We start from the raw sequence: 21,799 nt of genomic DNA, 5'->3' as shown, positions 1-21,799 counted from the left end.
GACAAATGTCCCAGGGAAGAAGAGAGAAAAATTGCCTCTGGTTGAGAACCAATGCATTAGACCAAATCAACATTTTCCCCCTTGTTTTCCATGATATTTTATTCATTATATTCTATAGACCCAGAGTTTAAGACCTGCTAGGACTTGTTTCCAAGGCCTTTGGAAATGTTTGAAATCTGGGGGGAAAATGCATTAGCTCTAATATGAAAATTAAAAGATAATATTTTCAAAAGAAAAAGTATTCAAATCCTTAAAAATTCCTTCACGGCAAAAATGCATTTAATTTGAAACATGGGTCAATTTTAGCATGTTTGATGTGATGTCGAGGGGGTCAGTCATTTCTGGCCTGGTTTTGGTCTGAGGTCTCAGGATGGTAAAGCAGATCCAGAAGGATGAAGATCTCATCGCATCAACTCTGGATTTCCACAGGTGATAGAGATGGGACTTCTGAAAATGGAAAATGCTTACAAGTTTCCCAACCTGCGCTGCCGGGGGTGGGCATGCAGAACCAACCTTCCATCCAACACGGCTTTGCGTGGGTTTGGCTTTCCTCAAACAGGACTGATCACCGAATCCTGTATCACAGAAGTTGCAGCCAAATGTGGGTTGTCCCCAGAGAAGGTAATACTGAATCTCACATACAAAAAGTGGTGAATTTTAGGGATGGGAGGGTCACTGGGGGGTCTTCATATTGAGGAATTCGAGGTCCACAGGGCCTACATGATTTGCCTGAGGTACCCAGCTAAATAGTTAATACTGAGCAGGACTTCAGAGTTCAGTGATCCTTGTTCTACTCAGGCTTCTCCTCAAAAATCCTGGAACACAAAGAATTTTAAATTTTTTTTTTTTAGTGGAGGTACTGGGGATTGAACCCAGGACCTCATCCATATTAAGCATGCGCTCTACTACTGAGCTATACCCACCACCCCCTCCCCTCAAAAATCCTGGAGACAGAGGGGATTGAGGAGTGAACACTGGATTCATTGTTTAGTCTCCATTGACTGGGGGTATAACTGCTACCAACAAGTTCTGTAGACCCTTCTTTCCCCTGCTTCCTTAGCATCTCAGGCAGCTGTCATCTGAGTCACTTAAGTTACAAAAATGGTCTCTGTTTTTTAAGTCTTGGCCCCAACTTCATTCACTAACATGCTCGGTTCCTTTCCCAGGATCCTGGAGTGGAGTTCGGGTGGGGACAATGGTGTGTGCTCTGCCCCCTTCTCCTCCCCTGTGCCTTCTGCTGTGGTGTTGGGCAGGGAGGAAGAGGGGGACCTGGGAAACAGACAGCATCTTCCCAGCTGGCTTCTCCCAGTGAGCTGTCTGTCCTCTTCTTGGTTAGATGGAGCCACTTTTCAAGTCTGCTGTCTCTGGGCTCCATTTCTGACAGGAGTCCCGGAAATCAGCGGTTTCCCACGAGGGTTAAATCTTCAGCTGACCCTCAGCTGGCACCTCACGCAGCATCCCCTGATGCCCACGCCTCTTTGCCCCATGCTGCAGCAGTCCCTGGAAAGCCCCAGTCCCTGATTCGTCTACCTTCTTTCCCCCATCTTCTTTGTGTCTCTTCTGCTTGTAGGGGTCCTGCCCCCTCCATTCCTGGCCGTCTCACCACAGCCTCTTTCCCAGATGTTCTGTCACACTTCGTAGCACAAGGAGGAAGATCTGATAATGACCTCCCTTCATCACCAGGGAAAATGGAAGAGAGAGTAGCCATCCTAAAAAACACCACCTTCCCCAAAAGGGCACAGCTCACTAACCTCCAGTCATCCTTCTGTAGTGATCTGGGAATCTTTCTTTTTTGGGGGACTGACAAGTATGTGTCCTTAATGGCCCTTGTCTGCTTGGGGTGATGGCTGGTCTCAACTGCTGAGTTTTCTCAGCTGAGATTGTGAGGTACCTGACCTTTTGTTCTCAACAGGGGACCCTAATCACCAGTTCTGGGAATTCAGGAAGATTTCTACTCAGTGCTTCAGACATCCAAAGATAGACTCTTTTAATTTGTTTTGCATCCTATTTGGGGTCATATTTAAACAAACTTTCACACTTTCGTGTTTGGAAGTGAGTGGTCTTCTCTTGCCACAGCATCTGAAAAATCCAAATCGTGTAGATCATGTAGCCTGGAATTGAAATTCAGCCTTACCTTTTAACAGATACTCACAGGTTCAGCTAGAATTAAGAATCTGCAGTGTCCCTGGACTGTGTTGAGTCATAAAAGAAATAAAAGGAAAGGATCCTTCCTTTGAACTCACACAACAGCAGCATAGAAAGCATTTAAGTGCTAGCATATTTGACAGGGGCTCTGACTAGAGGAGTGTTCGGTGTTGGGAAAGGCTTCAACAAGGAGTAGATTGAACTCAGTTTGGGTTTTCTAGAATGAGCAGAATTTGATTAGGAGGACAGTGGGTAGAAGAGGCTATGGCTGCCTTCCCCTCCAGCTCTGTCAACCTCCTGCCCTTTTGTAGGTCCGAACGATAAACATGTACAAGGAAATTGATGAAACACCCTACAAACAAGAGATTAATGCCAAGAACCTGATCCAGTGTTGGAAAGAATGTATGGCCATGTCTTCCTATGCCCTGAGGAGAGCGGACGTGGAAAAATTCAACTCGGAGAATTACTGGAAGAAGAAGGGGCTGGCCATGGTCCCCGTGAAGTTTCCTGTTGGCCTTGGGTCAACAGCTGCTGGTCAGGTCAGTTCGATCAAAAGGTGTTGGGGAAACTTTCCATTAAGGTGGACTGGCCATTTGATCGCAGTACCTGATAGTAAAGCTTCCCCAGAGTGGTGCTCCAACTAGCTTTTCTCCAGAGGAGACAGGAGCTACTTTGCCCATGACCCCAGAATTGGTGACAAGCATTCTTGCTGGGAAATCGGGAGACCTGGCATCTACTCCTGGCGTCGAACAGCTGAGTCAGTTCATTCTGGGGCCATTCAAGTATAAATTAAGAGTGGGACCCGATGACCCCTCAAGACACCTCTTCAGCTACTGTGATTCCATGTCACTGGATCAGGATATAGACACAGGAAGCTGCAAGGCACTCGGTGCCCCTCCCCCTTTTGGTGGATTGGGGTAAACCAAATCCAGAAAAGTAAATCACTTAAGAAATTTTTTGAAACACTGTCTTAGGAGATCTTCTGTTTATAGCTGTTACAAGTATGAAGGAGAGGACTGAAAAATATCTTCTTGTTATTTATTTTCTTTAACTGATTAAATAAATTCCCTGCTCAGTTGCTAAATCTCACCCCTTCATTCACCAAGCAGCTGGTGTTCTAGTTCATTTTACAGCAAGGATGTGGAACCCCATTACCTATGTTCTCACATACGTGTGTGTATGTATACATCTGTGTGGATGAGGTGTCAGAACCCTCAGAACTGTTGTCACAGCGCTTTGTGGAGTTCACACCTTTGGCTGAGCTGGGAAGAAGGCACGGCAGGTGCGCTGAGTGCTGACAGACTAGGGATAGAGGGGGTGGGACTGTGCGGGGCACAGGAGGAGGAACGGTCCTCCCCCTTCCCACACCCAGCGCTCACCCATCTTTCCTGGTTCAGCTTCCGTGTAGTCCTCAGAACGTTTTCCTGCAACTTCGATTGTAGGTGGGTTGGCTCAGAGGAGCATCATTACATTACAAGTGGTGATCTCATTGGAGCCCTCCCATTCTCTCTGGTTTATGAAGGCCAAACAACATAGAGCCATTTAGTCATTGGTGCACAATTTACTCAGATGAGGGAGAAAGTCAAGAGGCTGTGGTTGAGGAATAAAGGCAAAAACCAGGTTGCTAAAAAAGAAAAGAGAGGAGAACTACCACTAGAAAAGGGTTGGTGAGCAATGAATCTTGGATACAGTTTTGAGGGGTAAACTGATTAGCTGGCAGCCAGCAAAGAGGCCATTCTGGGCCATCTGTCCCTGAGGACATCCGTCAGAATTATGGGGAAAACAATTCCCAGTGTTTACGAATCTTCTGGAAACTCTTAGGCGTTAGGCTGTGGGTAGACTGGGCAGGCTGTCTCTGTTCAGTGGTTGCCTTTACTTAACATCTGGCCTCCACAGTGGAACAAGTCTGTCCCATTTTCCCCATCAGAAATCTCTCAAAATGGAGATAAAAAATAACGGTAATTACTGAGCACCTACTATGGTTAAGTCCTTTCAGATTTTGTCTCATTCAACCCTCAGGGAAACCTACAGGCTTTGTAGCCTCATTTTAGTGATGAGAAACTGAGGCACAGCGAGCTTAAGTAAGTTGCCCAAAGTCCCAGGGCTGGGGAGAAGTGGGCTGAGACTCGGGTCTCTAAGGCCCCAGAAGCTGTGCTTTTGTCGGCTGCATCCAGCCACCTTCCCCAGCACCTTCGGCGGGGGATTGAGATGGGATTCAGCTCAGCCAGGAATGACCTGGATGACAGTCAGCAGCACAACTTGGTTCTTAAAGGCTACCGAGGAGCTCCTCCCACCTCACCCCCTCTTCCCATCCTCGCCTGGAAACCAGCTCTGTGCTTAAAACATTTGCTTAGGGCTGAATCGAGGAGTTTGAGATCAGTCAAGCTGCTTTCTGAAAGCCAGATGCTGACAGCCTCTGTCCTGAAGCAACCCAAATCAAGGAGGGGGCTAGAACCCCTGTGTGTGTGAGGCCCCAGGCTGGGTGCTTTGCAGTCTCCCACCTGATTTAACCCCTGTCTCCTCTGTCGGGTAGGTGTGATTCTGGTTCATAGAAGGGGAGCTGAAGCCCACAGAGGTTTGCTCTCTTGCCCAAGGACATTCAGTTAGTGAGTGGCAGAACAAGGACTTGACCTCAGAACTGTGCTCCCAACAGCTGAGGGTGTCAAACATACCTCACCTCCATTATATTTAACTCCTGGACGGGAGCATTAACCTCTGTATTCCCAGTGCCTTTGTACGGCACCTGGCACAGAGGAGGAACTTAAATGTTTGAATGGCTGAGACACTTTGGGAATCTGTGGGATCCGAGCAGACTTCTCACCAGCACCAGCAGCCATAGCTTGAGGATTTAAATTTCACAGACTAAGTTCCCAGTTTATATTGGAGAACCATCTGTTTCCGCACCCTGGTTTTGCTAATTTCTGATTTCATAGATGCAGCTTTGTGGAATTATCTTTTGTGGCGCTGACAATGAACCATCCAGTGGTGCCACTTAACTGAACCAAATTTGACATTTTAAATGGCCCAGGGAGATTGCAGCAGCACATGGGACAAATTACTCAGCGGTCTCTGATAGAAGAGCTGCCCTGGACGCACAGGCAGAACGCTGCCACCAGCTAGGTCACGCGATGGAGGAAATACACAACCCACTGTAATTGTAGCTCAACCACATGTCCCGGTGACAAATTCCACCCACAAGCGACTTCTCAATTGCTTGCAGAGCCAAGGAGGCTAAATACAGAGTCTACAAGCTTAAGAAACAGATGGAATGGCGATGCTGTTGCCATTTCATTGCTCAAACTTGTATTGAGTACTTACTACATGTGAGGTACCATATTGCTTTGCAAGGGAAGCCTTAGGACATGCGCTTTCCTCTCAGGGGGCTTACATTCCCACCGAGTACAAAGAAGTGCCATGGAATGAAGCCCAGCTGCAGCCATTGCAGCTGGCGTCACCTGCTGTCTGCTGTACAACCCCAGGGTGGCCAGCTCCAGGTGCTCTGTAGAGGACCCTGTGTTGTTTTGAGAGTAAATGGCCAGGAGCACAAAACAGTGTTTGCAAGACTGATGTGTCAACAGGCAGTAAAACACATTGTTGCATCTCCTCGAGGCCCTTGGGTATGATTATTGTGGCCATGCCGTCTTTCTTAAGTTTCCAAGATTCTCCCTTGGGCTGCAAATGTATGTGCCTTTGACCTCAGAGAGAGAGCCCCCATGTCCCCATTTTCTCAATACATCCCTAGCTTACACCTGCTGACCAGGTGAATAGAGCCCGTTTTCATGGTCAAAGTACCTTACTTGGAATGATAGAGCCTTTTATTTGTCATTTGCTGGAGCTGTGTGAACCTTTGGATGCCAATAAAGAGACAGTTTTCCAAGAGTGGCCTGTGGGCCACAGGAGGCTCTGAAGGTCCTTCTGGTGGACAAAGAATCGATCTAGGAATGCAGTCCTTTCCTTGGTCGTATCTGGTGATTGACACACAAGTCCATCCACTTTCACTCCTAATCAAAGTTGTTTATAAGTCATCTGAGTGAGTAATGCAAGACTTACTAAAATTTTAGCTTCATTAAATGGAAATGAGCTGTTACCAGAATTTCTTGAAGACCTGCCTTTACAAATCTTAGATTATTATGCCACTCTGTATAGAAGCTTAAATAATAAGAAACCTAACTGACAGCTTTCAGTGGCCCCTGGCTGGCCCAGACCACATCGAAGAGGTTAGCACTTCCCAGTTGAGCAGCTGCAAGGTGTGCCTTGTGGAGTCCCTCAACCACAGTGGAACCATGAGAAGCGTTTTCTCTAGGATCGTTTGCTGTTAACATTGCTCTTACTCTGGAGACTGAGAGTGAAGAAGCCATTCATGTTTTCTGCAATCGCCGGGGACATCTCAGTCTCCCGGGCCATCTCTGTCTCCCGGGCCATCTCCATACCCACAAGTGTAGCACAAACAGACTTGTCAAGAAGACACATTCTTATTGATCATAAAACACAATAGCTTGGGGTCTGGGTGTTTCTGATTACAGCAGCCTTTAATTCTGTGTTAGCCATTCGGTTCCTCCTGGATCCCTGTGGGGAGCTGTACAGTTAGAAAAGATTACTTCCAAGTTCTCTTCCAACTTTAAAGCCCTGTAATTCTGGGCCAAGATGATTAAGGGTGGGCTTAGCTCATTCTGCAGCAAAAAAGTAATGTCTATCTGCCCTCTCTTATTTGGATTTTTATTTTTGCTTTTCTATAACACATCTACAACTATGGGGATGTGTGTTCACATAAACAAGTCTTTTCCCTTTCGCCCAAACTATCTATACTTAACCGTATATTTAAACCTGATACCCTGTCTAAAACCTCCTCCCCTAAACCTAGATTGTAGATCCATTCTGGGTCGGGGGGATCCTTGAAGGCACCGGTGCACTCAGCTGTCCTGCTCAGGAAACGGTAGCTTAAGTAGCAACTGAGTCCTGCCCCAGACTTGCAGCCATCCAGCGGCAATCTGACCTCTTGCGGGGTAATTATGAGGCAGCACCTGCCCCAGCCTCGCCCTGGCTCTGCTCAGTGCTCTCAGGGCGATGGGGAAAGTGCCTGTGTGTATTTTGGCAAGAGATGAAAAAGAGGGGATTGTTTCCACAGAAAATGTTTTCTAATTGACAAAACATATGATAATATCAATCAAAAAGGTCATTGCACTGGATAAAGAAGTTGCATATATGTATACAATGGAATACTACTCCACCATAAAAAAGAATAAAATAATGCCATTTGCAACAACATGGATGGATCTGGAAATCGTCATTCTAAGTGAAGTAAGCCAGAAAGAGAAAGTAAAATACCATATGATATCGCTTGTATATGGAATCTAAAAAAATGACACAAATGAACTTATTTATAAAACAGAAACGGACTCAGACACAGAAAACAAACATATGGTTACCAGGAGGAAAAGGGGATGGGAAGGGATACATAGGGAGTTCAAGATTTGCATATACTAACTAATATATATACAATAGATAAACAAGTTTGTACTATGTAGCACAGGGAACTATATTCAATACCTTATAGTAACCTATAATGAAAAAGAATATGAAAATGAATATATGTATGTATATGTATGACTGAAACATTGTGCTGTACACCAGAAACTGACACAATATTGTAAACTGACTATACTTCAATTTTTAAAAAGTAAAAAAAAAACCAAAAAACAAAACAAAATAAAGGCCATTGCAACTGTTTTCATCTCTTTTGCTTAGGCTGCTGCCCTGGTCCACATTTATCTAGATGGTTCTGTGCTGGTGACTCATGGCGGAATTGAAATGGGGCAGGGGGTCCACACTAAAATGATTCAGGTAAGAAGGTAGATTATTGGATTAGGTTGGATGTATGCTTGAAGGTATGTATACGGGAGGGAGACTAGGAATGTCTATTTTCTGTTCCAAAATAAAAAGGGTAGGAGACTTCAGCTTTAACTGCTTCAGTTGCTAAGCTACTCGCAGAAACTGAGTAAGCAAGCAAGTTTTGTAACTGACCCTCCTTATTCTTTAAGGATGTAGCCTCTGGTCATCTTATTGCTAAAGAAGGTTGTATGGTCATTTGCTGTGTTCCCTTAGATATGTTAACAAGTCGGTTGTCTTTTTTGAACATTTGCTGGGCAATAAAAAGATGTATGAATTCTGATGTATTGCATTATACATTGCCCTTTTTATAGAAAGGATTCTGAACAACTGGTAATATAAAACACATTTGGTATTTCTCACCAGACAACAGTTTTCCTTTGGCTCAATTATTTTAGAATAATTTTTAGCTACTGTTTCTGTTTTGCTCATCATTGTAATACATATAATACATATATACAGATTAAAAAGCATTTGAAAGGCAAACTTAAAAAAAAAAAACCCTGCACCATTCCACCACTTAGCAATGATCACTGTTTTGGGATCTTTCTATTTTAACTTCTTTTCTTTTTCAAAAATCGCTAGCATTCTGTTTATATAATTTTATGTCCTGTTTTTTCCACCTATTTTGATATAAAGTGAGCATTCCCTCTTGTCATTAAGAATTCTTGGCAAATGTGATTTTTAACGCTGCATGTAGTTGTCTGTATGACTTACTTAACCATCCCCGATTGTTGAACACTTCAGTGAACATTTTTGTCCATAAACCTGTGATCAAACCAATGATTACTTTGTAAAATAAATTCCCAGAAATGGAATTACCGGGTCACTGAATATATCTTAAATCACTTGACACATATTACCGAAATGTTTTCCAGAAAATATCCATCACATTATACCACTAACCAACACTGTATGTTACGGATTGTTTAAAAAATCTTAGATAATTTGATAGTGAAGGTATCTCATGATTGCTTTAATTTGCACTTTTCTGATTACAGAGACACTGAATATATGTTTTCTTTCATGTTATCACTCGCTTGAGAATTGTCTGGTCATACCTTTCCCCCTTTCCGGGGTGAGTCTTCGGTGTTTTCCTTATAGGACCACCAGAAACGTTTCTGTTGTAAGCCTTTGTATTTGGGTAGACAGTCTTCTGAAAGCCAGTGATGGGGGAGGGCTCTGTATGCCTATGCCCTTGTCGCAGTGGTGGGCAAACTATTAAGCCTTTATACCAGCAGGAAAGAGGAGCGTCGGGGACCGTCGGGGACCAGTTGAAACTAGTAGTATGCTTTTGCCCCATCGTTAAACAGAAAAGAAGAACACAGGAGCCAGCTAAGTCCTTATGTTGGCCAGTGGCACTGGCACCTTCTGCCTCTGGGCTCTCGCCTTGGTGCTGCTGCTTTAACAAGGCCATCAGCCTTTCTCAGAAGCGCTCTTTTCCTGGAGCATCTCCAGAAATGTGGATAAGGCTTCTCCTATCTGATGAAGTCAGCTTTGCTAACATTTTGCAGTGCAGCGTAGGAGAGGCCTCAAAGGTGTTGATTTCATGATGACGAAGACGGGAAGCATTTCTTCCTGCCTTTGCTCGGGGCCCCGCCTCCTCTTTCTGGTGCTATTGCACATAAGAAAGTCAAAGAAAAAGAAAGTATGCTCCGGGCGAGGGGTCCAGACTAGCAACAGGGTTTTTAGACTTGAGGAACTTTTCGTGGCTAGAGAATTTGTGGTTCTGCTGTTTGTCCCTGTTTGTCGTGCTTAGGAGGGCTTCACACACATTCTGTATGTGGGTATGTGCGTGGGTCTCTGATGAACCAAAGAAGAGTAGAAGAAGATCTCTCCTAAAATCCAGGTGGCCAGTCGTGAATTAAAGATGCCATTGTCCAATATCCACCTGCGCGGAACAAGCACGGAAACCATCCCTAATACGTATGTCTCTGGAGGGTCCGTGGTGGCTGATCTCAATGGACTGGCAGTAAAGGTAAAAAACACTCCGATAGCACCCAAATCATTAACCCCATCAAGGCTGGAGCTCAGAAGGTGTTGAGTATCAGTCCAGTCCTTGTCTCTTTCCCACACACTCTGGGGGGGAACCACACCTTCTCCCAGCCCAGGGCTCGGTCAGTGCACAGCACCCGGCTGCTCTCCTGAGTGGGAGATGCCACCTCCTTTCTCCCTCACTCCTGACATCTCACTGGTCCCCAAGTCCTATCCATCCTACTCAAAAATGCCTCTTTCCAGTTCCCTGGTGCAGTAACACGGCTGCTTTTGTTTGGACTCACACCTCTTGCCAGGACTGTTGCAAGGCTCTGTCTGTCCACCCGTTTCATTGCCTTGTTTACTCGGGCTTCCTGCAGCCAGAGAACAAGCTTTCCCACAAAATACATCTGACCTAGAAGGGAGGATATAGCCCCGTGTTAGAGCGCATGCTTAGCATGCATGAGGTCCTAGGTTCAATCCCCAGTACCTCCATTCAAAAATAAATTAAAAATAAAAAGGTAAATCTGACCATACTGTGCTTAAAAATGGTGGCCGGTGGTTTGCCAACAGTTTTTCCATTAAGTCCTGACGTCTTAGTGGGTCTTACAAGGCCCCCGTCCTAGTGGTCTGTCTTTAAGACCAGCTCATGCTTTACCCCTACGCCTGTGAAACCTTTCACATCACCTCTCGTATGTTGGTCTCTCCCTTTTCCATGTTCTGTGGACCTCTCAAATAAACCTATGTAATGGTACATATCATATGGTTTTGAAATTGGTGTTTGCATGAATCATAATTTTAACTAAAAAATAATCCCTAGGATGCTTGCCAAACTCTCCTAAAGCGCCTTGAACCCGTCATCAGCAAGAATCCTCGAGGCACTTGGAAGGACTGGGTGAGATTCACTGTTACTTTGTGTTTTATGTTAGAGAAAAGAAAGGAGAGGGGAGAATGAGAGAGATGTGTGGATTAAATATCAGGAGAAAGGGCACATGAGCAGGTGCTGGTGATTAGCAGGCCGTTGGCGCTTGGCACGTGGAGGTCTTAGCACAGCCTGGTGGAGGGGCTCTTACATCTGCAATCATTCTCTCTTAGAGAAAGTGATGGCTCTTCTGTCCAGAACCCTTGTTTTAAGCAAGAATTAATTACTGTTTCTTCCTATAGGATCCAGATATTTTCTAGATAACAGGTGTAAACCTCTTTGTTCTCCTTTTTTTGAGTTCAGCTGTTCCTAATATTGGAAGATAACACTAGAATCCTCCTATAAAAGTAAAAATCATATAAGCACTCATTTAGAAATAGAAAACTAAGCCATTTGGATATATATTCAACGGTCAATAGTAGGCACTAAATGGAACAGAAATAGTCAACTGCTTCCTTTTGTCTGCTTTCACTCTAGCTCCATTCTAAAGTCAGCTAGAAAACTTTTCAGAATAATGGACTCCAAAGTACTGGATGCTGTGGAATGGATATCACTGAGGGCTGGGTGTATGTGTCATGCTGACAGTTCTAGAATGTCACATTGAAAGCATTGGTCTGGAGGAAATAACATTTAGGAGGTCTTATTAAGAAATGGTCCTGCTACTCCACAGAGTTAGGACTCATTCTGTAATTCAGAGTTACGGGAGCTCTCAGTCCTCTCTGGGCATATTTCTGCCCTCTGCCCAGTGCTGCGCTGGCCCAGGAAGGCTGAGAGATTCTGGTTGGAGAAAGATGGAGAGAGAGACGGTGCAAGAAAGGCAGGCCTCCACCATCATGAAATGCTGCACTCAGCCCACTTTCTTCTGTAATAGGTGCACTTCTCACCTTTTTCTTTCTCAGACTTGGAGACTTGGACCTAAACTGCATTTTTTTTGTGTATTACCCAACTGTGTACAGTGCAGAGTCAGGAGAACTTTTGGTGTAAATGGTACAATTTAGCAAGATTATACCCCTTTCCTAAGAGTGTTATGGAGACATGATATTAAAGTTAAACATCTGAGCAGCCATTGTTTCCTGAAATGTTCCATGTTAATAGGCTAAGTCTTTCCAGATGACCGAATAAAATTCCTCATGAGCAAAACATGTGTTGCCGACAATAGCCAGTCTATAAGTGTAACATACCATGGCAGTCATTTATTATGATGATGTTCATTTAACGAATGCTGTTCCTTCAAGCAGTAAACCACAGATGCCTATAGAGATGGAAAATGCTGAAAGGAATAAATTAATCTTGGTCCTTCCTAGTTATTGCTACTGACAGCTTTATTTAGCACATAGTAAAATTAAAATGGAAGTCTCAGATGATTCTTACTTTAAACATTTTTATTGCATCACGTTTCCTCTTCTTTCACAGGCACAGGCTGCTTTCAATGAAAGCATTAGTCTTTCAGCTACTGGATACTTCAGGTAAATAGTCCTTTCAACCGCATGCTATGGAAAATAGTGGTGTCTTGAGGGAACATTTCGTTTCTATTTGCAATTCTGGCAAAAAAAAATGATTTTGTACCTTCTGTTAACCCACTATTACAAAGAACTTTTAGCTACTACTTAATCCAAATGTCCCCCAAAAGGCTTTTGTTGGGAAAAATAGACACACAAGTAAAATACAGGTGAACTGATGATTAAAATCATACTAGGTAGCCCTAGAGTAACTCTGGGGTTACTACTTGGAATCCACAGCAGTGATTGACCTTCTGTTGAAAACTCAGTGTGTCCCTTAAGTCAAGAAGCGAAGGTAGGGGGATGCAAATTAAACCCATAATAAGATAAATATCATTTCACACCTGCTAGATTAGCGAAAGGTAAGAAACTGGACAGTAACTATGCATTGTCAAGATGTGGAACAAGTAGAATTCAGACACCTTGGGAAAAAATTTGGCAAATTATTTTGATGGAGAATGAAAGCCATCAGAGAGCAGAGTGGTATAGAGAGTCATACCTGGTTTTTTTCTCTTCGCCAGTTGTCCTGGGAGTCCCACCTCCAGGCTGGAGGGAGCAGAGGAGAGAGGGGTAGAAAGTGCTGGCAAGCCGCTGGCCTATGCTCCTCTGCTACCATGACAGTTTTTGGTGTCCCTTTAAGGAGAGTTGGGAACAGAGCAGGCCGTGGAGCCTGAGGGAGAGACCAGAGTAGTGACAAAGAACAAGAACTGAAGGGGATGATCCCTGGCACAGAAGGCTGAATCCTGGAGCCAGAAAGACAGATGAACCAGCAAGTGTGCAGCTTTGCTGCAGTGTTTGGTGTAAAATCCAGGTGGAATTCCCTGATGACAGTAGGGTTACATGACCCAACATTAGCCAAAATCAATAGGGTAAATAACTGTAGAGTCAGCAGTTAACTTCCAAGCTTCAGGAGTCACTGGTAGGGAGTGGTTGGATATTTTTATCAGACAAATCAAGTTTAAAAAGAAAGGTGAATATTTATTCAAGAGGTTTATTGCATGCATTATGAGCTGTACGTTACTCGTCTGGTTTGCTGTGCCTACAAATTAAGTTCAGCTCCTAATAAGCCTGTTTAATCACGGTGGTCTGCAGTTAGGGGACTTGATCACTTAACATGAATTCCTCAACAACTCTGTTTCCTCCAGGGGTTATGAGTCGGACATAAACTGGGAGACAGGCGAAGGCCGTCCTTTCGAATACTTTGTTTACGGAGCTGCCTGTTCCGAGGTTGAAATAGACTGCCTGACAGGGGCACATAAGGTCGGTACCCGTTGGGAAGGTCTTCAGGTTGAACTCTAGACATGGCTATTTTCCGCTTAGTCCATCTGTCTGAGCACCAGAGAGGCACCATGTATTTGGCCTGAGGATAATTTCTCTCCATTACGTGAAGAAAATAGAAGCTCTGCAGTTGCTTTGGGCTGTGGTTGCTTCCATGAAAAACAGCTGGCAGCCTCTCTTCTTTGCATCCCCTGCCCTTTAAAGTGGAATTGGGAGGAGAGTGTAGCTCAAAGTAATAGAGCGCATGCCTAGCATGCCTGAGATCCTGGGTTCAATCCCCAGGACCTCCTCTTAAATAAATAAATAAATAAACAAATAAATAAACAAACAAATAAATAAATAAATAAATAAATCTGATTACCTTCCTCTCCCCTCTACAAAAAATAAATAAAATGGAAACAGGAAAAGAAAGTTTTCTTTTAAGAAAGAAGCACAACCTACAGGGGGCTTCCATGTAGACGTGCCACCAGTCCTGGCCTCCTGTGTGAAATGCCATCACGTGACATTTTTGAAGTATTTCATCATCAGTATCTACCATATGCCCACAGGCACCAAAGGCCAGCCGAGGGAGGGTAGTAGCCAGCTTTTGGTATCTTTTATCCAGCTAGGTCCTGCTTTATAGATAGTTTAAGAGCGTGTTTTTAAGGAACGCTGTGAGAAGATACCCACACAGATTGACATGCACACACAGATTCTGTCTCTCACACACACACACACACACACATACCTGCTTCAAGAACTCAGAATTTCTCCCCTTTGTAGCTGGGCCTTTGGGAGTAAATTAAGCCACTTGCCACTGTCAGTAAAAATAAATGATCATTGATAGATTAAATGAGACTGTGATACCTCCACAACTGTCATGTGATAATCTGCCCAAAACCTACCCAGAGGCGAGCTCTAGTTCTTGCTAGTTCCAAGACTGTGATCGGATGTAAGTTTTCACTTAATCTGTCTCCAGCATGTATGTTTTTAAACTGGAGTTAGCCTAATCTTTGAAATCACATACACTTTTAAGGAACCTGTCCATTCAAGCGTCTGGCTTGTCTGGGTTCTGACTCAAACCGGATCACTTTGGGGGAGCTTTGGACTGGGACAAAACAGTGATGGCGCTAAGCGTAGTTTTCTTGCTGCGGTAGCTGTCCTGCCTTAGGGAGCTCAGTAGAAAGTTGTCTCATCCTAACTGATTTCTACATCCTTCTGCCCTCAAAGAAAACGTTGATGGAAACTTAATCACTTGGATTTCTGATGTAATATATGTGCCTTGGCCTTGTTAAAAGCCAAGAACAAGGTAATAATGAGCCTTAATGTGAAATGTTAAGGTGGTGTGTTCTTGTGATTTATTTCAACAATCGTAAGAAATGTGTGAAATAGCATTTTTACAAATGTCCTCGTGAAAGCTAGATCTGTAGCCCAGGTTAGGTATCACCCTGAGACAAAAGCCATCATGTGACATCCCACCAGGGGACCTTCCTGAGGCCTGTTTTTCAGAAATTCTCTTGTTGTTGATAGAATTGCTCTTATTCCTGCAAAATGTCCCTCCCTTTGAATCTACATCTATATATTAGTTACTTATCATGTGTAACCAATTACCCCTAAACCTGGCAGCTGAAAAATAACATTTACTAGCTGACACCATTTCTGAGTGTCAGGAATCTGGGAATGATTTGTTGGAGTGATTCTGGCTCTTGATCCCTCATGAGGCTGCCGCCAAGCCATCAGGGGGGCTACGGTCATCTCAAGTCATCTCAAGGCTCCATGGCGGCTGGAGAATCTGATTCGAAGCTTCATTCTAAGATTCTGAGCTCCTGGTTGTTGGCAGGAGGCTTATGTTTCTCACTGGCTGTTAGCCAGAGGTCTCCATTCCTTACGACATGGGCTTCTCTGTAGGATGCTTCAGTGTCCTCAGGACATGGAGCTGGCTCCCCTAAGAGGGACTGGTCCAAAGGGAAAAAGAGAGAATGAGCCAGTGAGACTGAACTCGAGACAGAAGCAACCATCTTTTTATTTGTTTGTTTCTCTTTTTTTTCTTTTTAAAATTATTTATTTTTTTTTATTTTATTGTCCATTGAAGTGTAGTTATTTACAATCTTAGTTTCAGGTGTGCAGTGAAGTGATTCAGTTATACATATATATACATATATATTTTTTCTTTCCAGATTGTTTTCCATTATATTTTATTACAAGAAATTGAATATAGTTCCTTATCTAAAAAAAATGATACAAATTCTATTTACAAGCCACAGTCTTACATAACCTCATCTCAGAGTGACGTGCTGTCACTTCTGCCATATCTATTGGTCACACAAACCAGCCTTGGTTTGTGTGGAGTGTGGTGGTAGAGCGTAGGTGACTGCATGAGGATGTGAATACTAGGAGTTGGGGGTCATTGTGGGCCATCTTGAAGGCTGGCTACCACAGCCTAGAAGCAGTCTCTCCAGCCCTGTCAAACGACAGTGACAAACAGCAGTAAGTCCACGCTTGAAAGCAAAATCTTCACTAACACTGCAGACATGAGACACCTCCTCTCACCTCCAGTTGAGGCCCCTGGTCGCCTGGAACCCCAGCCTTGCTAACTGGTACCGGAGAGAACTTTACAGTTCACTGTGCCTTTAAGTAAGAGAAGTGCGTGCCCGAGTTTTATGAGACTTAAGCATTCTAGATCACCATCCGATTTTCTTAAGAAAAATGTTAGATGAAAGTCCCAGGTCAAATAAGGAAACTCTTGGGTTTCCTTTGTTCCATTAATAATTGTAAATAGAATCTGTCATGACAAGAACCACATGTCCTATGAAAGAAGATACAGATCTGGTACAGAGCAAAGGTGTCACCGGCGACCTGGCTGGGCCCGCCGTCTTCCTTCTCACTGGTAGGTTGTCAGGGAACTTTTGGTCACCACGTTGTAACGTTAGATTTATTCTCTCCTCTGCTTTAAAAAATAAACAATCTAAAATAGCAGATAACAGACTTCTTAGCTCATGTACCCTGAGTTCTGAGATTCAGTAAATGTCGCCCCGCCAGTGGACTCTGAATGTGGGGCTGTGCTGTAGCCACAGAGTTTTGCAACAAGGATCAGGAGGCCAGAGACATTGCCTGTTTTCTGTGGCCTACGTTCTGTGTGTGGTAGTGGATTAAACTCAGTATGTTACATCTCTCAGCCAGAATCAAAGTCCAGCAAATATTTTCCCTCCTATCGTTTCCAAGAAAAAAAAAATCAGTGCTTAAGCTGGTTGAGTATTTTATAACTTTGAAAGTTACACATAGTAAACTTTGTGACATAATAAAACCTTGTTGTTTCTCTCTCCTGAAATGTAATGTGACCCAAGAAAAGGTTCCTCACCAATACCACCCTGACAGGAACCGCTTCTCAGCTCTCTCTCCCCAAGCTGTATTCATTAAACTAAACATTTTTACTTTCTTGTTACTAGAACATCAGAACAGACATCGTCATGGATGTTGGTTGCAGCATAAATCCTGCCCTTGACATAGGCCAGGTATGTGGAACCTATCGGCCTCACTTCCTGTGTGTAAAAGTCAAAACTGCTGGGGGACCTGCTAGGAAAACGTCCCGTTGGCTTGTTCATCTTACTTTTCTACCCCTTAGTCAGAATCTTTCTATTCAGGGCAGCCACAGAACTCAGATTTCTTACCATCTAAAAAAGGGAAGGGAACAAAGGTGTTCTGGGTGGATTTTGAAGAAACGTATGGTCTGACTAGGGAGCCGGGGAGCAGGCCTAAGTCTAGGGGTGACGAGGTGAGCCCACACCTGTGGGCTGGAAGAAGCACGCAGTGCTGAGTGCTGACCGGCTCTGGCTTCAGGGGGTGTAGCGCTGGGCTGAGAGAACAAACGCCAAATTGTTACAGCAGCCGCGATCGATGGGTAGCCTGTTTTGCCCGCAGACATTTTGTTTTTGATTTGAAGTAATTGACCGGACTGAAAAATCGCCTGCTGTTTTACATGAATATTCAGCTGTCTAGCATCTCCTGGAAACAGGAAATTTGCCAACACTGGAGCCACATTTCCACGAGGAAAAGTCGATTGGCTGCCTCTTTAGAGTCACACACTCTCTGGGAGCTTCTCTCACTTTCCTCGCCTGCCTCAGCCCCTGTGGGCAGTTCAGCTCCCTACTCCCTACTTCCAGTTGAGAGCATCACCAGAGGGCCTCAAATGGTGACATCGATGGGAGAAGGGAAAGGATGTAATGGCTGGAGAAGTCAAAGCAGGCTTCAGGGAGGAAGTGGTGTGGACCAGGCAGTCAGGGTTGGAGCAGGAAGAGGCATTCTGGGTGGGAGACGAGTGGAGGAAATCAACCTAAAGGAAGACCTGGGATTCAGCACACGTTGGGTTCATGGCTGGCAGTGAGGAGAGGCTGAGGTCAGCGCTCATCTGTGTCACAGGAGCAGGACGTGAGGCTGGGGGTAGGTCATGGCAGAGGGCCAGGCTGGTGGAATCTCTGCAGGACAGGTAGTGCGTGGAGGTGACTTGGGCTGGGAGGCAGTCTAGAGTTTGAGGAAGATTCATTTAACATGGTAGAGAAGGACATCTCTGCTGATAGAAGTGAGATGGAGACAGAGGTGGGGAAAATGTGGCCACAGGAACGAAGGAAATGACGGAGAAACCCAGAAACCAGGAGTCTGTGTGGGAAGGTGATTTTGTCCACGTGCTGACATCTAAGAACTGGAGCATTCTGAAGCTGTAAAGGGAACTCGGAATGCACACAGTTCAGACCCTTCACGTTATAAGTGAGGAAACTGAGTCCCAAGATGTGAGGCCGGCCAGCCCATGAGCGAGGGTGTGTGGTGAGCTGACAGGGTTCCGGAGCCCCGAGAGCCTTTCGTGATGTGCTGGGGTCTGCGGGCAAACCAGTCCCAGAGGGTTTCATCGGCCTTATAAGCAGAAAAAAATCGGGGCATTTGTGCTACAGGCTCTCTGAGGCTATAATTTTAAACAACAGGCTGAGATTCAAACTCAAGTCCTTTAGACATGCTTTTAGAAAGTGAACTTTTAAGTAAACTTTTGGAGACATGCCCTAAGACATGCTGAAAACCCTCTTACACTGTATTTTAAAAATTCAGACTAACAGTATGAAGTTGAAATGCTACTGTTAAGTGTATTTTCTCATATATGGAAATTCTTTTTTTTTCTTCAGATTGAAGGTGCATTTATTCAAGGCATGGGACTTTATACAATAGAGGAACTGAATTATTCTCTTCAGGGTGTCCTGTACACTCGTGGCCCAAACCAATATAAAATCCCTACCATCTGTGACGTCCCCGCGGAGCTGCACATTTCTTTGTTGCCTCCGTCTCAAAACTCAAATACCCTGTATTCATCTAAGGTAAGCTGTGCTGTCTGAATAAATGCATGTTTATAAGATAGCTGGGCCAGGAGGGAGGGGCTACATTCATCTCTTGGTTGTTTGGGGTTTTTGTCAGGATTGTATAAAAAAAAAAGCCCTATTAAACATTTCCATTTTAAAATAATGTAACATTATAAATTTTTAAAAATATTCTATATCATGGAGAGTAACACAAACTGCTGTTACCATCAGGTTGCATCTGATTTTTCGTCTTCATGTCAATAATCATCCTCATGCCTGTATCTGCTTTCTCCATTTGGGATCATTTCCTTAGGCTGGAATCCTAAGAATGGGAATACCAGGTTAAAATAGTAAATTCGTTTTTTTAAGAAAAAAGTTATATGATATTTAATATGTCATATATATGCACATAGGTACCTATAGATTCACATATACGTAATATGTGTACAGAGAAAGAGAGTCGTAATCTAGTTGAGCTGTTTCCCTCCCAGGGTCTGGGAGAGTCTGGGATATTCCTGGGCAGCTCGGTGTTCTTTGCCATCCACGACGCGGTGAATGCAGCGCGACGGGAGAGAGGCCTGCCTGGACCTCTGAAGCTCAAGAGTCCACTGACCCCGGAGAAGATTAGGATGGCCTGTGAAGACAAGTTTACAAAAATGGTATGTTCTGCTCAGACAACTCTGAATTTTTTCCCCCTATCATCGTGGCTGAGTTTCATTCACCCACCATGGTGGTTTTCCATGGAAGAAAAGGTGAGAGGAATCCTGAAGGATTTGAGCAGGAGAGCAGCCTGCCTGCCACAGGACTTAGTTCTACACCATTAAAAAAAAAAAAAAGGTTCATTCTTCATTCATCTATTGTACGTTCCTGCCTGGTTTTGTTCCCATCCCAGGACACGTTGGTCAGGAATAGAAGTTCAGGAACTGCCCTGAACATAAGACACCCAGACCAAGAATACGGGCCACTCCAACAGTCTGCCTCACTCTACCTGAACCACTGGGAGTGCGGGCAACTCCTGATCTGAACCACGGGGGGAGAAGGGCCCTTTCCCAACCCCTGGTAGCAGGAATCCCTCTTGCACCCCGCCCCACCCTCGCACCTGGCCGAGCAAACATCTCAGCTCTCCCTGGACATTTTCAGTGGCAGGATTTCTAACGATGGTAGGAAGTCCCGGGATTCACAGCGACCCTTGTGACTGCAAACAGGTTCTTTCTTACGTTGAAGAGAGAGTCCCTCCTCCACCTTCTCTCACTCTGGCTCTTCCTGGCACCCCTTATAGCTCTTCCTGAGCCCCGCAAACATCCTCTTCACTCTGGAGCAGCACAGAGGCTGATCCCACTTTTCCTTTGTCCCTCTTCAAGCATGAGATGATGACTCTCGTAGCTGCCCCGCTCTGCCTGCCCTTGGTCTCTCCTGGGTTCCTCCTTGTTTCTCATGCTCTCATTGCCAGATCTCTCACTGCCTGGTCACCCTCTGGGTAGTTTTATCCTATTTTATAGTCTGCTCTTTTTCACTTGTCACAAAGATTTTGCCAGTTGCAAATATCCAAATTTGTCCTTTTATTACAGATTCCAAGAGATGAACCTGGATCCTATGTTCCTTGGAGTGTACCCATATGAATCAAATGCAAACTCTGGGAGAAGACGGGGTGACTCTCCCAACACAGCAATCTGTGCAGTCTCTGCTTTATGATGATGGGTCTGGAAGACAAATTTTCACAGTTCAAAAATCATTTCATAGAATATTGCTTTTAGAGGATGCTGATTTTAAATGTTCCATTTAGAGTTTGATAGATATGCTTAAGCAATTTAGAAATCATATTTTAAATGGTATAAAGGCTAACTGGTTTCCTCTGGAATGATACTCCCCATTAGTCTAGCCCTTTAATCCATCCAGCTGAACGGAATGGACGATTATGACTTGTATGTGATGCATGGTTGGCTTGTATTCACCAACAGAAATTATACTCTCTAGTGAAAGGCAATTTTCTAAATAATTTTATTAGTATGAACTATAAAATTGTCATTTTCTCATTTGTCCCCATATGCTATCACCCTCCTTTTCTTGTCAGAATGGATCCAAATACTCTATCTAAAGAGTCTGTGGGACCAAAGGGAAAAATAGATAAATTGTGTGTCATCAAAACTAGAATCCTTTGTGCTTCAAAAAGCACTATAGGAAATTGAAAAGACAAACCACAAAATGTGAGAAAATATTGGCAAATCATATATCTGTTAAAGATCTAATGTGCAGAATGTATTTTAAAACTCTTACAACTCAAAAATAAGAAGAGAAATAACCCAATTTTTAAATGGGCAAAGGAGTTAAATAGACATTTCCCCAAAAACATGTAAATGGCCAATAAGCACATGAAAAGATGCTCAAACTCATTAGTTGTTAAGGAACTGCAAATCAAAACCACACTGAGATATAATTTCACACTCATGGCTAATGGGTGGGTTGGTGGGTAAGCGTGGGCAAGGATGTGGATCAATTGGAACTGTACCCATTGTTAGGGAGAATGAGAATTGTGCAGGTGCTCTGGAAAAAGAGTTTGGTAGTTCCTCAAGGTGGAGGTGTCTACTCTGCTTATGTACCCAAGAGAACTGAAAGCATGTGTTCACACAAAAAGGCATATACCAATGTTTATAGCATTATTCATAATAGCCAAAAGTGGAAACAACTCGACTCTATCAACTGATAACAAAATGTGATAAACAAAGTGTGGTATATCCATACAAGGGAATATTATTCAGCCATACAAAAGAATGAAGTAC

At 44.0% G+C, this 21,799-nt stretch overlaps 1 protein-coding gene and 1 non-coding gene across 2 annotated transcripts in view; one reads left to right on the top strand and one right to left on the bottom strand.

The window, feature by feature from the left end:
- The window catches only part of LOC102539743 (aldehyde oxidase 1), a 66,802-nt gene extending 45,476 nt beyond the window's left edge, over window positions 1–21,326 (top strand). Inside the window, exons 25-35 of the mRNA XM_031678089.2 lie at window positions 430–621; window positions 2,457–2,684; window positions 7,891–7,986; window positions 9,881–10,009; window positions 10,826–10,900; window positions 12,341–12,393; window positions 13,572–13,686; window positions 17,130–17,195; window positions 18,852–19,040; window positions 19,514–19,681; window positions 20,591–21,326. Coding sequence (XP_031533949.2) covers window positions 430–621; window positions 2,457–2,684; window positions 7,891–7,986; window positions 9,881–10,009; window positions 10,826–10,900; window positions 12,341–12,393; window positions 13,572–13,686; window positions 17,130–17,195; window positions 18,852–19,040; window positions 19,514–19,681; window positions 20,591–20,641 — 1,362 coding nt within the window. The 3' untranslated portion in view covers window positions 20,642–21,326. The remainder of the gene's footprint in view (window positions 1–429; window positions 622–2,456; window positions 2,685–7,890; window positions 7,987–9,880; window positions 10,010–10,825; window positions 10,901–12,340; window positions 12,394–13,571; window positions 13,687–17,129; window positions 17,196–18,851; window positions 19,041–19,513; window positions 19,682–20,590) is intronic.
- On the bottom strand, window positions 852–924 carry TRNAI-AAU (transfer RNA isoleucine (anticodon AAU)). The gene has a single exon. It is a non-coding gene; the product is annotated as a tRNA-Ile (tRNA).
- Window positions 21,327–21,799: the final 473 nt, after the last annotated feature.

The sequence above is a fragment of the Vicugna pacos genome, chromosome 5 (assembly GCF_048564905.1).
Source record: "Vicugna pacos chromosome 5, VicPac4, whole genome shotgun sequence".
NCBI lineage: Eukaryota > Metazoa > Chordata > Mammalia > Artiodactyla > Camelidae > Vicugna > Vicugna pacos.
Note: the sequence above shows the minus strand (reverse complement) of the source record. Positions and strands in the feature narration are given on the sequence as shown.